Genomic DNA, 17401 nt, shown 5'->3' with positions numbered 1-17401 from the left:
ATAGGATTATTTCCTGTAAACCCATAATCTAGGTATCCTGGCTCTCTTGAGAGGGCAGCTACAACCCACCCGTGTTGCTTGTCATGACAGCTAGAAGCTCTTCTTCCTTTCCTCCACCAGGTGTCCTTTGGAGAGCTGGGTGGGTGGGTAAGAGGTGGCCAATGGCTGTGCCCAGAGGCAGAGGGGAGAAGCAGCAGGTCTGGATGTTCCCCCAAGACAGGAGTAGACCCTGTACAATCACAAGATAGCCCCAGCAGCTGCAATGTGGGTGGAGAAGCCACCCCCATCCAGCCCCAAATAAGCATGGCACCTGTTCTCCTCTCACAAACATCCTCTATTCAATAATGTGAAAAGTGCATGATGTGTCATCTTAGGAGATCCCCACAGCAATTCCAGACACTAAACCACATAGGATGGAATGGGTTTATTTTGGGGGATGTGCTCTGGGAGGGAAAGGACCAGGTGGACCTCGGATAAGTTCAGTTTTTCATTTCATTTTAGTTTTTAATGATATATTCTTCAAAACCAAAAGCATCGAGATAATGTGAAAAGTACAATTTTTAGTTGCTAGTCATTTTCTTAATAATTTGCCATATTTGCTTGATGTACTTTTTTTTAAGGATTTTTTTTTATTGGTTGTTCACAACATTACAAAGCTCTTGACATATCATATTTCATACATTAGATTGAAGTGGGTTATGAACCCCCAATTTTACCCCAAATGCAGATTGCAGAATCACGTCGGTTACACAACCACAATTTTACATAATGCCCTATTAGTAATTGTTGTATTCTGCTACCTTTCCTATCCCCTACTATCCCCCCTCCCCTCCCCTCCCAACTTCTCTCTCTACCCCATCTACTGTAATTCATTTCTCTCCTTGTTTATTTTCCCATTCCCCTCACAACCTCTTATATGTAATTTTGTATAGCAATGAGGGTCTCCCTTCATTTCCATGCAATTTCCCTTTTCTCTCCCTTTCCCTCCCATCTCATGTCTCTGTTTAATGTTAATCTTTTCTTCCTACTCTTCCTCCCTGCTCTGTTCATAGTTGCTCTCATTATATCAAAGAAGACATTTGGCATTTGTTTTTTAGGGATTGGCTAGCTTCACTAAGCATAATCTGCTCTAGATGACATGACAGTCAAGTATATTTTGACATATTATACAAACATGGAGTCTAACTTCCTATTCTTGTGGTTGTACATGATGTGGAGATATACTTGTCATCACCAATTATTGAAGCCCCTGTACAACCCTTCCCTGCCCTGTCCCGTTTCCCTCCCAGAAACAATGGCCTTTCCATACGTGTTCGTCATTTTCATGTACTTTATGCTATTAGTACACAGAAAGATATTCCTAAGTAATATATACTATTTTCATTATTTTTCACATTAAACATTTATACAGATCTAAAATCCCAAATGCTCTAAACCTGAAGCTTTTCAAGCACCCATGTGATGCACCACAAGTGTAAAATAACATTGTGAAACTTGGTTTCATTCCCAAGTTTGTTAAAGATGTGACATAAAATTATATCCAGATTATTTGTATGAGATACACATGAAAGGTGAATGAATTTTATGTTTCCACTTGGGTTCTGTTCCCAAGATATCTCATTATGTACACACAAATATTTCAAAAATCTCCCCAAATCTGGAATCTGAAACACTTCTGGTGCCAATCATTTCAGATAAGTGATATTTCATCTGTGTCTATAATATATGGTATGATATTCTATGAATCACTACACACAGTTATAATACATATATTTGCTTCTATGCATCATATTTTTAAAATTTATTCGTGTTGCTCTTTTATCTCTATTCTGTTTTTTTAATTATTGTGTGGAAATCCATTACATAACTGTATAATTTATCCATTGTCTTTTAGATGATGATTGAAGTTGATTCCAATTTTTGTTTTAAAGCACAGCTCCTTTATCTTTTTGGCTCCCAGCCTTGACGAAGACTACCGGCCCCCTGAGATTATTGGGTGCTGTCCCTTGCAGAGGGATCAGAGAGTTCTAGAACACCCACCCCCAGACTCATGATCTCCCTTTACTCCTTGACCTCTTTCCCAGAGCTCTACCAAGACTTCCTTTGGAAGGGGTTAGACAGCCTCCTTTAACATTCTTAAATGGATGGAGTTAAAAAAATAGGGTCCCTATAGCTTGAAGTCATGGTATTCTTTTCCCATCTTCCAATTGTCTGAGAGCAGGATGCTCAAAAATGGCAGGCTGTTGTAGAAGACAGATTAGGGATGACAAGAGCCAACTTTCCAAGGAGCATCAGCTTCTGGTCTCCAAGTCTGGGAGTCAGCATGCAGGTCCATGGCATGAACTCTGAGATGGGGAGAGACAGTAGAACCTGCAGTGTGAGACAACCCAGCAATGTTTCACTGGCCCCCGTACTTCTGGCTTATCAGGTGTCTGAACTATTTTATATTTTCAGCTGGTGGAAAGTTAACTCATAAAGCAATATATCCACAGTGTGAGTACTAAAAAGTAGCTATGGATACTGCAAAATGAGCTATTGAGCCAGGCACAGTGGCACACTTCTGGAATCTCAGCAGCTCAAGAGGCTGAGGCAGAAGCATCACAAGTTCAAAGCCAGCCTCAGCAAAAGCAAGACGCTAAGCAACTCAGTGAGACCCTGTCTCTAAATAAAATACAAAATAGGGCTGGGGAGGTGGTTGAGTGGTCAAGGACCCCTGAATTCAATTTATGATACCAAAACAAACAAACAGAGCTATTGAGCACCCTCTGTGCCCCTCTTGGGGACCTAGCCAAAGCCATCTTCTCTTCCGTCCCTCCTACAGGTGATAAAGAATTGATCCAAGAAGTCCTTTTTGATGCAGTGGTGAGTGCCCCCATTGAAGCCTACTGGACCAGCCTGGCCCTCAACAAATCTGAGTAAGTGGCTGCACGTGTCCCCCTTTCATGGCCATATCCTCACCCGATGTTTCCAAAATATGGTTATGGTTTAAAGAACTAAACTGTTTTAGGAGCCTGGTGTTAAAGTTCTTTAATTTTCCCCAAAGCTCCAAACCACAAGAGCTAGAGGAGATTAGTAGCAGGGGCTTGGACGGCGAGCTCCTGGGTTTGATGTGTAATTTGTTTGAGTCTTAACATTACATGAAATTCGGTATGCTGAGGTAGGGTGACACTTCCAAGGAGGTGGGGGTGAAGGGGGCATCCATTTCCTGCCTTGCCTGGGCTCCCTCAACTTCACAGACTTCAGAGAACTTGGGATCTGGGCCAGGCTAGGTTGTAAGTCGGACAGGGAAAGGAGGGCTCTATTTCAGTGGGGTGTCAGATATAACCCGGTGGTTTTATATTTTAAGTGGAGGATGGGGAAAGGGCGGGAGGGAAGTCAATGATAGTTGACATCAAAGACTGGGGCAAGAACTGTGTTAGCAGCTTCTTATGATTTTCTGAAATTTTTACTCTTATTTCAAATAGCCCACTAAAGATTAGAAATGAGAGGAAAAGTCATTCCTTTTTCCTTAGGGTGGGATGCATTCTTTGGTTCTCCCATTTTCTTATTCTTCATTAGTTTCTTCCTTTGTTTGAACTTCCCTCCTATCTCATCTGTCATTCATTCTGTTCTCATATTTCCTTCCTTCCTTCATTCATTCACTTATCAGGTATGGAGTGTGCACCTATGGTGTGCACTGAACCAGGTATCAGAGAAGTGGAGGTGACCAGATAGGAACATTTGCCATCATAGTACCTAGGTATCTATGGTGTGCTGTATGATTAAGAACTGCAATAATTGCTTTGAAGGAAAAGTAAGTCTGTGTAGATAGTAACAAGACCTAGAGTTAGGGAAATGCATACTAGTTCATGAATTGGTGTGCATTCCAGGAGGTGCAAAGGCCCTGAGGTGAAAGAATATTACACACAGTTGAGGAATTTCAGGAAGATCCACAGAGCTAAAATGTGGAGGCTAGGAGGGACAATGTTAAAGGATGAAGCTGCAGAAAGATCAGATATTTCAGGACCTCAGGGATGGGGGACAGTTCAGGATTGTGGATTTCATATTCCGAGTATTGGAAAAATCATTGAAGGGTTTTAAGAAAGGGAAGAATAGGATCAGAAATGCATTTTTTTTTTAAAAAAAGGATCTCTCAGCTGATCACAGTGGGTCATGCCTGCAATTGCAATGGCGTGGGAATCTGAAGCAGGAGGATTGTGAGTTCAAAGCCAGCCTCAGCAACTTGACAAAGCCCTGTTTCTAAATATATATATATACATATTTTTAAAAGATTAGGGATGTGACTCTGTGGTTAAGTGCCCCTGGGTTCAATCCCTGATACCCAAAACAAACAAACAAACAAACAAACAAACAAATCAATCTCTTGCTGCTATACAGAGACCAGTGTGTAATAGGGTAAGAACCACAGTACAGGTTCCTATAGGAGTCCCAGGGATTTACCACTTGGACCAGAGCAGTGGACACAGACAGAAGAGGGCCACCTGTGACCTGCCTCAGAAGGAGGACCCCAAGGACACGATGGTGGGTTTGTTTTTTGAAAGGAGGAAAGTGAGCCCTCAAGTTCATTCCTAGGTCTACATCCCCAGTGCCTGGGAAGATGGGGCTGTTGCTGGAACAGAAGACACTGAGGGAGGAGCAGGCTTGGGCTTCCTGTGGCCAGGGTCCCTTCTAGGCATGAACATTCAAGATGGCTGGAAGTGTCCCAAGCAGAGATATCAGGCAGGAAATTTAACACGTGAGTCTGGATCTCCAAGGACAGACAGCCATTTCCATTGTAATTTGGAATGTCTTGCTTACCTGCATGGATCCTGGAGGTTTAGAAGAAAATGAAGATTTCCTAAGATATTTGTTCCCCCTCTGAATAATGTGGAAGTGCTTCTTTCAGGCTTCCATGAAACTTAAAATCTTGGGTAAAGATGGCTGATTCATTTCTAACATACGCTAAAGGTTTCTAAAATGGTAGCTTGCTCTGTAGCCCATATCTGTGTCTGGTTGGACAGCCCAGCTTTCCAAATTAAAGTAGGCTCTAGGCAGAAACAAATGTACTATGTTGGTTTTTATTCACTCCTTAGATACCTAAAGGTATTGGCCACCTCGACTACTCCCAAGATACCAAATGATCTCATGCTAAAGACAACATGGATAGTGCTCTGGATCAAATTGCTACCAGCAACTAGGACAGAGAAGCAAACTCAACAATTGGCATTCTCTTCACACTTTAAGTGTAGGATAAAATTCTATTGGTAGAGAAAAGCCATTTGCTTTTTTTCATTGGAAAAATGAACATTGCAAGTCTCCTGAAGATCCTGCTCCAGCATCAAGTTGACCTTGGAAGTTGAAACATTGTGTTCAGCTCACATTTTCAAGTTACTTTTCCTTGTTGAAGCTATATAGCACCCCACAAGGCTATTGGAAGAAGTCATTCTTTTATTTATCACTTCTGGGTTGGTGGCAAGAAGAAGACCCATGCTGTGGTAGAAGTTATAAGTCGGTGCTGCCAAAATTCTGCAGAAGTCAAAGCCTATTCCTTCCATGTAGGATTTCCAGCTGTGGGATGCTGCAAACTGGGTTCAGTGGCTCTATTAATTGTTAATTCTCTCTCATGGCAGATTCCACTAATGGTCTCAAGACCAAGAATACACTTGGTAGCATTGAGGCAACAAATCTATCCCTCAACATTTTTTTTTCTTTCCTTAAAGTCTTTCTCACCATCAGGCTTCTCTTTCTGAACCTGGACCCAGAACTTTTCTTTTGGAGGGGGTGGGAATCAGGGATTGAACTCAGGGGCACTCAACCACTGAGCCACATACCCCCTCCAGCCCTATTTTGTATTTTATTTAGAGACAGGGTCTCACTGAGTTGCTTAGCACCTTGATTTTGCTGAGGCTGACTTTGAACTTGTGTTCCTCCTGCCTCAGCCTCTTAAGCATCTGGGATTACAAGTGTGCACCCAGCACCCAGAACTTTGTGTTTATGAACAGAAGCACATTTTTTCTCAGGCACCTTATGTTGACAGGAAGTTCTTCATTTATCCTGCAGGTATCACTATGAAGGCCTTTGTAAGGGATCATAGATTGTATTCTGAACTTGGTACATGGGTGTGGGCACGCCTATGTGTGAGTCTATTAGTTCTTTGAAAGGTTTCAGAGCTGCTATTGTGTAAAACATTCTGTGAGTCTTGAAATGCGAAAGCCATTATCTCCTCACTATCCAGAAGCAACTCTGTAACGTCGGCTGTTCTCTTTCAGGAATTCCGACAAGGGCGTCGAGGTGGCTTTCCTAGGCACCCGCACGGGCCTCTCAAGAATCAACCTGTTCGTTGGGGCTGAGCAGCTCACCAATCAGTAAGTAGGAGGACTCCTTTGCAGATGCCCGGTGAGCTCCTAAAATGCAAAATTCAAGGGGAAGCTTCTTTCGATTCTTGCTTCTATCAATGATAGAAACAAAGTTCAGGCCCCCCCTGTGCCTGCTTCTATTTCTCCTCTCTGTTCTACCATGGGGGCCTCAGTGCATGTGTTCACCTGCCGGCTGGCCCTTCTACAATACTTTGTTCCTCATACTTGTTGGCTTCTGTCCACCATCTGGAGTTCTCTCATGTCTGGTGAGTCATTTTAGAAAATGTGAGATGCTGCTGCTGCTGCTGTCGGAATCAGCTACAGGGAGGAAGGGCTGGTCTCCTCAGGAATGGCTCCTGGGCCTTCAGCTATTTTGCAGAGATGGGGAGAAATTCCTGCCTGCCTGTACCTCAAATCTGTTGTTTGTTGGTTGGTTTATGTTTTAAGAAACCTCTGAGCCTCTGTGCTTAGCATGAGGGTCTGCAGAGCTCCACAGCCAGTGGTGGACTTTCTAGAGGCACTGGGGTTGACAATGTCTCCTTGCACTCCTAAGAACATCCCCAGGGACAGTGGATTGAGAGTGGCTGAGTCCACTATTCAGCCCCTTTGTCTTCAGAGAGCCAAGGGCCCTTCACTCACCAAATGGGCGTTCTACCAGAGCCAGTAGATAATCTGACATCAATTTTGATCCCATTAATAAATTTTTCCACTTTCTTTTCTCCATAGAAGAGGCATTATTATGCCAGTGACAAATGGAGCCTAAGATTCAGAAAGGTGGAATATCTATGCAAATAAGTGTGTGAGCTCAGAGGTTGCCAAGAAACCCCACACACCCTGACCTTGAGAAGGGTTGACCCATCAGGGGCCCAAGGAGGAGATGCTCCCTACCCCTCCAGCCCCAGTTCAACAGCACTGAACGCACCTCTCTGTTAGATGAGACCCTGACACCAACCAGAGAATCTTACTTATAGAACTAAATCTGGTAAAATAGCAGACAGATCAATTTTTAAATGTTTTGGAAAGCCACCTTTGAACACTCCCAATCCAAGGATTTTCTCTCTCAGTATCTGATGTTTATCATTTATGAAGTTCACTATCATTGTGACTTGATTTTTTAAATGCCTCTTTAGCTTATTTGACCCCTGCACAAGTCTTTTTCCAGAGGATCAGTTTCTAAGAACGATTAAAAGGCAGAGAGAGCCACATATCATATTGTTAGGATCCAGAGAGCAAAGGGAGACACAGGACCAGATTATCTAATGCTCACAAGACTGTTTCCAGTACCAAGATGACAACAAGCTAATAGAAAAACAGTAACAGCCAGGTATGGTGGCACACGCCTGTAATCCCAGTGACTTGGGAGGCTGAGGCAGGAGGATTATAAATTCAAATCCAAGTTTAGCAACTTAGCCAGGCACTTAGCATCTCAGCAAGACCCTGTCTCTAAATAAAATATAAAAAAAGGTTAGGTATGTGGCTCAGTGGTTAAGCACTGGTTTAATCCCCATTACCAAAAAAAAAAAAAAAAAAAAAACAATAGCAGAAACAAAACGTGGTACCTTATAGGTCTGATAGCTGCACTCTTTTGCTAGATTTGAAAGATGACAGGATCACACTTGGGAATGTGGAATGTGCATCTGACCCATCTTGCTTCTTGTGCTTTTTTTCTGAAAAGTGAGGTTATGATTTCCTATGATTATGGTGAAGATTATTAAAAAAATTATGGCTGGACCCCCAGCATAGTGCTGCACGCCTGTAATCCCAGCAGCTCAGGGGGCTGAGACAGGAGGATGGCAAGTTCAAGACCATCCTCAGCAATTAACTGAAACCCTTTCTCAAAATAAAAAATAAAAAGGGCTAGGCATGTAGCTCAGTGATAAAACACTCCTGGGTTCAATCCCAGTGCCAAAAGCAAGAAGAAAGTAAGGAAGGAAGGGAGGGAGGGAGGGAGGGAGGGCAGACAGACTGTGGCTGGACAACTGCTTGAACAGTAACTGTAAGGTCTATTCTCTGTGGCATGGCTGGGACCCAGAATGTGAGCTCGGCGATTGTCTGGGTGGTGAATGACTCTTCTGTCTTCAAGAAACTCATCACCATTTCATATGGAGGCACCTTGACATCTATTGTCTTAGGATCTTTTACCTGCCTGTCCCTCCTCATCCAATGGTATTCACTGAGATTCAGTGACTTGGATATATTCTCTAAACCATAATTAGAAAGATTTTAGAATTTCTGAGTTTTGTTTCTGCTTTTGACAAGGGCATGAAAGAAAGTACTTAAAATACTGGACAGAGGTCTGGATCTTATAAAGTTCCCAGCCTGGAATTAACTTACACCACTACCAGTTGGGGCACTAAGACCACAACTCCTGGCCCAGCCCCCTACATTTGGAAGTGGGTTCATTATGTTTGTGGCCTCTGTGACCCGGCCATCAACCCTAACATTAACAGTATACTCTGTGCCTTCAAGACCTCTCACATCACCAAGCACACAGCATCTCATGATGTTCGCCTTCATGATGTAGTTATCAGTCTCCTCCACAGCCTGAAGTTTAACAGAGGACTGCTTCACACTTGCCACTTGAACCACAGAGGAAAAAAAGGAACCCTTGGGCTTTAAGAACTCCGTACATTCCCTGAGCTCATTTCCAGGTCCTAGCCCTTTCACTCTTGGCATTCACGCTGTACTGTCAGTGTCCTGGGAAGTGGAGCGTCACTATCATTCCCATTCTGTAAATGAATAAACAAAGGCTCAGAGACTCAGTTACTCACCCAAAGTCACTGGGCTCTGCCTCGAACTAGACCTGCCTTAATACAGCACCACAATCGCCCTTGGAATCCAGGAGGAGGATTTCCCTTTACTTAGAAGGATATTTCCTTCTGAAGAATAATGGTGGGATTCTGCAGAATCAGATCTCTGCTTCCTCTTGAATCACTGCTGGGAGTTGGCCAACACCTCCCAGATTTCCCAAGAAACACCAGAGATGGCTGAGACCTCTGGGCTCCTGCTTGCTGAGCTGGGTACAGCTTTCCAGACCTGTCTGCTTGCCTCCCCAAAGGCTGACTGTCACCATCACACCTTCTAACCATGCTTTTATCCCATCTCCCATGGCTCTGGAAAAAGGCCCCACTGCTGCATGAAAAGGGCACCTGCCATCTGTGGCGATGTGCATTTCTCCATCACACAGGCCCGGGGTGAGTGAACACACTTTCTGCTCAGCCGTGGCTGTGCCCTTAGTCCGATGTGGATGGCAGCTGTTGGACCTGCTGTGGGATGGACAACTGAAGCTCCTCCCTCCATTCATCCAAGTCAGGTTCATGAAGAATCTCATGTCTAAGGAAGAAATAAAAGGGATGAAATGTCAATATTTGTTAAACCTGATGATTTTACCACTGAATGAAGCAGTGCCTGGAGGGGTTCATCTATTACGCTGAGCCTGGAAGTCTGTAAATACAGCATTCTGCACAGCAGGGGGATCTAAGCACCTTCTCAGTCTTGCTCTGGACTCCAAAATCGGTCTTCTAAATAAAAGGAGAGCGCCTTTACCAAATTTAAAAAAAGGTTCCAGTTTCCTCTGGAGAGGAAGCTTGCTAGGGAGGGCTGTGAATGAACGGGAGAAGCTCTGGTCTATCATACCATTTTTGGTTTGCTACCACCAGCTCTAATAGCATAAAATTTTGTGGCATTATTAACACAGAAGACCATTTACATAGGAAGGTGGCCAGGCTGCTGAGGGGATTTGGAAAAAAAATAGAAACTATTATACAGAAGAGATATAGGAGATTGTCTCGAATATTTGAGGAGCTCTTATCTGGATCTTAAGTTTTATGTATCCTGTGATCACTCAACATATATTGAGTGCCTTACCCCAAGGAGAAGAATAAAGTCTTTGCCCTTAGGAAAGAATTAGGCAATCTAATGTAACTTGCAAGGTGTCAGACTTCAGAGCTCTATGAGAATTTTGAGGGTGAACTCCAAAGACATAGGCTTCCTCCTGTAGTTCTACTTCTTTGGTCAAGGTCCAGATAACACCCTAAAACTACAGAATGCTATTCTAAATTAGGTGCCAAGTTTATGAGACCAACTAATTTTAACTTGGTTTAAAAATTTCTCTCCTTGATCCACATGATCCAACTCCATGCTGAAAACTGCTGTGTTGAAAGTCATCCCATTTTTGGTCCTACTGCGGGCCTTTTTCCTACCTACATATTGTTCCCTGATTGGTCTCCTTTTCTGAAAGTTCCCTGCACAGGCTGGAATAACCAGGCAGTCATTTCCTCCCCTTGAGTTGTGCCCTATCAACCAAGATAAGGCTGCTGGGAAGTAAATATGGCTCTCTGGAGGTGAGTCACGTCAGAAAGCACTCATCGGGACTTCAGTATGTCAGTCCCCCTGGTCCTGTGGGGATAAGTCCCAGACCCTCAGTGGATGCCTGAAACCGTGGAGAATACCAAGCCCTATACACTACTTTTTTCTATGCATACATCCGTGTGATAAAGTTTAATTAATGAAACACACACAGTAGGAGATTAACAATAATAGTAAACAGAACAATCATAGCAACACATTATAATAGAAATTACATGAATGTGCTTTCTCTCTCAAAATACCTTATTGTACCACACACGCCATTCTTTTGTGGTGCTGTGAGATGACACAATGCCTTGGTGGTGAGATGAAGTGAAGGGAATGCATAGGCATGGGGACAAAGCATTAGGCTGCTGTGCAAGGGTCACTTGGACACAAGCACTGCAGCACCATCCCAGTGGAGCTGATAACTGAGTGACTACTAAGCGCCTAACGGGCAGGTAACATAGATAGCTGACAAAGGATGATTCACATCCTAAGAGGGATGGCGGGATGCTGCAAGAGATTTCATCACCATACTCAGAACAGCACACAATTTCAAACATAAATTTTTTTTCCTGCAATTTTTCATTCAGTGCTTTGGGGCTGTGGTTGACTACCAGATTCTGAAACCATAAAAAGCAAAACTACAGATAAGGAAAGACTTCTGTGTGTTTAAGGCTCCGTGGAGGGACACACAAATATGAACAAAGCTGCTGTCCCCAGAGATCTTGAGAGGCTTGGGGAAGAGACATGACCATTGTGTGGATAAGGCTTAGGAAAAGGAGGCTGTGTGACAGTGAGGGAGGCTGTGGGGACCTGGGGTGGGATGAGAGCTTGTACTTGCTGTGGATTCATGAGGTGGGTGGTATGTGGATGAGCACTTTGTATTGTGTTATATATTTCAAAATTGTTAAAAGAATAGTTTATTTGTTTGTTTGTTTGGTACCCAGGAGTCTAAATTACTGAGCCATACCCCAGCTCCTTTTGTATGTTTTATTTAGAGACAGGGTCTCACTGAGCTGCTCACTGAGTTGCTTAGGGCCTCAGTGGAGAGGAAAACGCAGGGGGATCTCTGGTTAAAGTGTAGACTGTGGACAGGAGGCAGGAAGGCCAGGAGGGGAGGGATCCAGAATGAGGTGGGCAGTCCCTGGTCTGTCTGAAGACCAGGTGAGGGAAGGAGGATGCAGAGTCCTGATATGGGCCCATGTTTACTCCCCACTTTTCCTAAGAAGGGTGACTTACCTCCTTTACACTTGTCTGATTAGTTCGATGGATATACTAGGAAAAATTATTTCACCCTCTTTTGATATGACTATCTGAGCACTGCAAGAATTTTTTTTTTTTTTTTTTTTTTTTTTTTAGTACTGGGGATTGAACTCAGAGGTGCTTAACCACTGAGCCACATCCCCAGCCCTTTTAAAAAATATTTTATTAAGAAAGAGACAGCGTCTCACTGAGTTGCATAGGGCCTTGCTAAGTTGCTGAGGTTGGCTTTGAACTTGCAATCCTCCTGCCCCAGCCCTCCTGAGCCTCTGGGATTACAGACATGCACCACTGCATCCAGCCCTACAAGATATTTTTGAGTGATGTGGGGTGCACAGTGTTGACTCGGGACCCCTTTGAACTCAAGATGACAAGTGAGGATTCTAAAGGCTAATCCTGGTTTTACCTGATAAAGGTCGGTGGATACACCATGTTCTTCTGGACCTAGCTGAGAGGGTGTTGTTCTTCTTATTCCTCTTCAGGGACTTCCTGAAAGCTGGAGACAAAGAGAACATTTTTAACGCAGACCATTTCCCTCTCTGGTACCGAAGAGCTGCTGAGCAGATTCCAGGGAGTTTCGTCTACTCTATCCCATTCAGCACAGGTGGGTGTCCCTGTTGGAGGGAGACGGGGCTCTGTCTGTTCCTGCTGGCCAGAGTATTGGGCAGAAGGTGTAGGGGAGCTAGCTGCTTAAATGCTGAGAGGAGCCAACTTCAACCTGCAGAGCCCAAGCAGATGACGGAGCCAGCCCCGAACCAGTGACCTGCTCCATAAGAGAAATAGCCCCAAATAAAATGAAGGCTTTACTTATTCAGTGTCCAAAGGACATATCAGGAAGTAGGCCTGGTATTTTGCACTCTGTGGAACTTGAGTGAAGATTTCTTTCTTGATTTGTTTTTAATGTCACTGTGGCCCCATTTTTAAAAAAGTTCAGGCAAACTTCTCTGGAACCTTCAATGAGTCATATCACTTCAAAGGTTCACTGTTCCCTCTCAGAATTGAACTGATCTAAACTGATCTGCAAAAGCAAGAACCAAGACATTGTATAGCCTCTACTTTCCCGACTTAGGCCTGCAGTGACCACCGAGAGGCCTGTGGCTGATGGTTTTTACCAGTCCTGACATGTTAGGAGATTATGGGGGGCAGAAAGTCACTTCCCCCCAGAAACAATGGAAAGCTGTTTTAGAAACAAGACATGCTGAAATGCTTTTAAGTTATTTCCTGCATCCATTGTCTTTTGATGTTCATTGGGTAAGGCTCTATATGGGTGTTCTAGAAGTTTCGGAGATGAATGAGACTTAGTTCTACACTTGCATTGCTCTGGAAAGTTCAGTTGATAGTTATGTTTTACATCAGGCCCTTTTATGTTAATCCTTTCCAAGCATTCCTAACTCCACCCTAAGGGAAACTCTCCTTCCTGGGATTCTCTCTCTGGGTGAGACTCCAGGCTACTTCATCTGTTGGGTTCCTTTCCTGTCTGAGATTCTTTGAATCTGTGCCCTTTGGCTTAAGTCCTCTGTGGACAGATGCTCCTATGCATGCTTCCCCATATGTAAATTTTCAAGTGTCTGAAGTTCTGAATGAACTAAGATACAGTGAAGTTTCTCATCTTGCTACACACCCAGCAACAATGACATCATTTTCTCTCTCAGGAGACTTCCTTTTTCACAGTCCCAAAAAAGAAAAAAGTAGAACTGAGCTTGCTGTTCTGACCATGGAGTGCATTCTGTGACAGAGTGCCTTTTGCTTGACACTGTACAGGGAGGGGCTGTGGGGTTGTTCACTGGTTTCTGGACACATAGAATTGACTGTGATAGACCCTAGTGCCAGTTTGCTTTGTAATTCACTGTTTGTCCTAAAAGAATCATGTGTGAGATAAACAAACTGAGCCTGGAACAATGGCACACACCTTTAATCCCAGAGGCTCAGGAGGCTGAGGCAGGAGGATTGCAAGTTCAAAGCCAGCCTCGGCAATTTAGCCACACCTTACACAACTCAGCGAGACCCTGACTCTAAATAAAATACAAAATAGGGCTGGGGATGTGGCTCAGTAGTTGAGTGCCACTTGGTTCAATCCCTGGTACCCAAATGAACAAACAAAAAAAAATGGATTAATTAAAACTGTTGTGGCATTGGTCTTTGTAAACTACAGTTTTCTCTGAACTTTTAACATAAATCATCTACTGAAAAGAAATTTAATGTGTCCGTGGCTTCTGTAGATACAAGGGAAATCTTTAAAATAATGACCAAGCACAAGTCATTATGGCCAAGTACTGTCTTTCTCCTCATTTCTTCGGTGTGTTGAATACTGAAAAGAAGCTGGTTTTGTTGTTGTTGTTTTGATTTTTTTTTTTTTATCACTGCTTGGGCTGGGTCAGGAAGAAAACTTATAATTGCTTTGGTCATGAGTGTATTCAAGTTCAGGTTTGCCTTCCCAGCTTCTGGATTCAACTGGATTCCATTCAATGCACACACATTGAGCACCTTTCCTGAGGGGGGCGCTAGACTAACAGTTATTAACTATGGGTGCTCCACATCTTTGAATTCATTAGTATTGGAACCACCCTTAGGAATAGAAAACCTCCTAATACTAATGCCGTGTTGTTACGGCACTAATAAAGGGTTTGGAGTATATAAATCATTCCTATTCTCTCTCTGTTTAGAATGGTTCTGCTCAGAAACACCAAGATTAAAATTAGAATCTTCTAGATCAGTTAAGATTTATCTAATGAATCAGAGCTACAGTTGCCAACTTATTGTAAAATAATTCCAAAATTCGGGTTCATGTAGCTCTGCATGGCTCTGTTCAGAGAGGTGGTATAAATATGACCACGGACACAAGTAAACATTGCAATTAGTAACCACAGATGACTTAAACATGTGGTCCCTCCATGGTGGCCATTGATTTTGATGTGAAGAGCTGGCCATTCACCAGTGCAGGTGCTCAGGGCTCAGTATATTGATTACAGCACAAATGGCCTGACAGAACAGGCAGAGTGTCCACAGCCCAGAGGACTCTGGATTCTGGGAACAGAGCCCCAGAATCATTTGCAGAATTGGTGGCTATGGGCCAATATGATTATTCTCTGAATGTGCACACTCTAACTATCTCCATTTTTCTCCTGGTGGTTTTTCTTTGTACAGGGACCGTCAACAAAAGCAACGTAGTGACAGCAAGTACCTCCATCCAGCTCCTGGATGAGCGGAAATCCCCTGTGGTGGCAGGTAAACAATGGATTTCGGTGACTATGGCATCCATTCACCTGACTGGTCAACTGCTTCTGTGTGGCATTTTTTTTTCCAAAAAGTAGGTTTCCAAAGGAGAAAAAAAATGGAAAATTACTTATTCCTCAGCTTGGTTTCATTTCCTCCAAATTAAGACTAATAGCAGGTGGTGTTTGATGCAAAAACAGAAAGCTTTCTCAAGGGTTTCTATTAAACTCTGAGCCAGGAAGACATCTTTGGTATGTGTCATGGAGAAAGTCTTGACAGCAGGTAGCAGGCTCATTTAAAGTAAATTCCACACCTCTGATTTTTATATCATTAGGATAACAATGGGCACACAAGAAAATTATAGGTCTGTTTTAGGAAAACACCAGCTGAAATGTGCCCTTCTCCAGAGACACTGGGATTTTCATCGCCCTAATCCCCCTGGGGAATTAGAGTTAGATGTATCTGCAGGTGCTGGGTTTGGGTCCAGGGGAAAGCCAAAGCATTTTACAACAGTGAGTCTTGAATTGTCCAAAAAAGCCCCATCTCCAGCTTTCCCCATTTCTCTCATCCCTCACAAGTGTGAGTAGATGACTATGGCTGGCTGGGGGCTTCATTAGTGGCTGAAAGGCTTGGAAACTGCCACAAGTCCTCCCTTGAGGATGGCTGTTGACAAAAGCAGGGTCTGAGAGCATGTCTGGCATATAGTCTATTTCTGATATATAATTATTGGATCCATTGGTTGATGGATGGGTGATATACTCAAGCTCTATCCTGATACTGGCTAGGTTTACCAAAGGGAGTCATTTGTTTTTGGGCGGCCTCCCTCATTAAGTTGTACTTTAGGGTGACTTTGAACGTCAACATCATTGCACACTGTGATAATTTGTGGAAAGGAATGCAAATGTAGCAGATGGAGCGGACCCGTTTGAAGTGGTTGTTCTTTGGCTGGGAAATCCTGTCTTTCCCTCCACTTTTATTTCTGACTCAGCCTGTGAATCATAACTGTGTCAGTAGGGACTGAAAGATCTGGGGATAGTCACTCTAGTGATTCTTGGGGTATTGGATATGACAAAGAAGACAGTCTTATGTGTCTGACCTGCAGCTTATCTTAAACTAGTCAGACCTATAATTAATCAGCCAGGCAATACGGGCTCTAAGGACTCACAGTTGCTGTCTTCAAATTTGGTCACTTAGTGTCTCCCCCGTTCCTTGAGGAAAGCGGGAGACAGGATCATTTAACTCAGCAAGATTTATTTTTGCTTAAAGGAGGTCAGGCTTGCTTACCTCCAGGCTGTTCCAGCCAGCTAATTCCGGAGGCGTGTTATCTCCCAGGAGCCAGGGCCACATGCAACAGCTGTCAAGGACAGATCAGGCCAAAGCTGTCTATCGGATAAAGAATTTCTCTTTAAAACACTTTCCATGGGTGTTTCATTCAGTCATCATGAAGGATGCTCTGGGTATACCCCAAAGTTACTGTGTTTACCTCAAGGACCTTTGTACAAGTTTACAAACTATGCTCAAATGTTGCCAAATGCCTTCTACTTCATAAATGTCTATTTGGCTGAGCACCAGCGAAACATGGAGTCGGCCAGAGCACTGGGTGTCCAGCCTAGAGCAGAATGTGTGTTGTCCAAATGACTTGCTGGTCTATTAGTAAGTTACGTAGCTGGCCACAGACCTCAGGCACATCATGAGACATGATGGTTTGGCTCACGTTGAGTGTGTAAGACAGGCTCCTCCTATTTGTTGCTTCTAAGACTGTGTCCACTACTGGCCCCCAACTTCAGAAGATAATTACGGAGAAAGACCAAGAGACAAAGTCATCAAGCAGCTGTCTCGAGATTGAACCCTTCTTCTTCCAACTGCATCTGGTAGACATGAGATAAAACAGAATTTCTTGGCTTTGATCTTGAAGGCTGCCATGGATGCAGCCCCATGGACGCAGTGACTGAAAGAGGACCTGTCTCCCAGAGCAGAGCAGTCTCCTCAGCATGTCCCCCAGGTGTCATTGACTGACCCAACCCCCATGTCATGGTGTGATTAGGTTGGGTTACATTCCTCGGTGTCTTTTCCTCAAACTAAGTAGACATTGTTTACGGCTCTGAAATTCAAAAGGCCATTTTAATTGGGGGGAGAAGCCTTGTTTTGGCAGATGAAGATGAGTGTGTGAGTGGGCTTGTTCCTCAGACAGCAGATGGGACACAGCTGACGGGCAGTAATTTGGGGTCGCAATGAAATCC

The 17401-nt window shown here is 43.6% G+C and overlaps 1 protein-coding gene and 1 long non-coding RNA gene across 3 annotated transcripts in view; one reads left to right on the top strand and one right to left on the bottom strand.

Moving 5' to 3' along the window:
* CACNA2D3 (calcium voltage-gated channel auxiliary subunit alpha2delta 3) overlaps nt 1–17401 on the top strand; it is an 890062-nt gene that overhangs the window by 702478 nt on the left and 170183 nt on the right. For both annotated transcript variants that reach the window (XR_014021224.1, XM_081287674.1), the window contains exons 23-26: nt 2822–2915; nt 6249–6344; nt 12431–12552; nt 15093–15173. Coding sequence is in view for 1 of the 2 variants with exons in the window: in XM_081287674.1 (XP_081143800.1) it covers nt 2822–2915; nt 6249–6344; nt 12431–12552; nt 15093–15173 (393 nt within the window). In the remaining variant the exon portion in view is untranslated. The remainder of the gene's footprint in view (nt 1–2821; nt 2916–6248; nt 6345–12430; nt 12553–15092; nt 15174–17401) is intronic.
* Nucleotides 7895–16942, bottom strand: LOC308645483. Its single transcript, XR_014021225.1, has 4 exons — nt 16446–16942; nt 12355–12444; nt 9485–9668; nt 7895–8002 (listed from the first exon to the last, which is right to left on the bottom strand). It is a non-coding gene; the product is annotated as an uncharacterized lncRNA (long non-coding RNA).

This window comes from Spermophilus citellus, assembly GCF_964194105.1.
Source record: "Spermophilus citellus genome assembly, chromosome: 3".
Lineage (NCBI taxonomy): Eukaryota > Metazoa > Chordata > Mammalia > Rodentia > Sciuridae > Spermophilus > Spermophilus citellus.
Note: the sequence above shows the minus strand (reverse complement) of the source record. Positions and strands in the feature narration are given on the sequence as shown.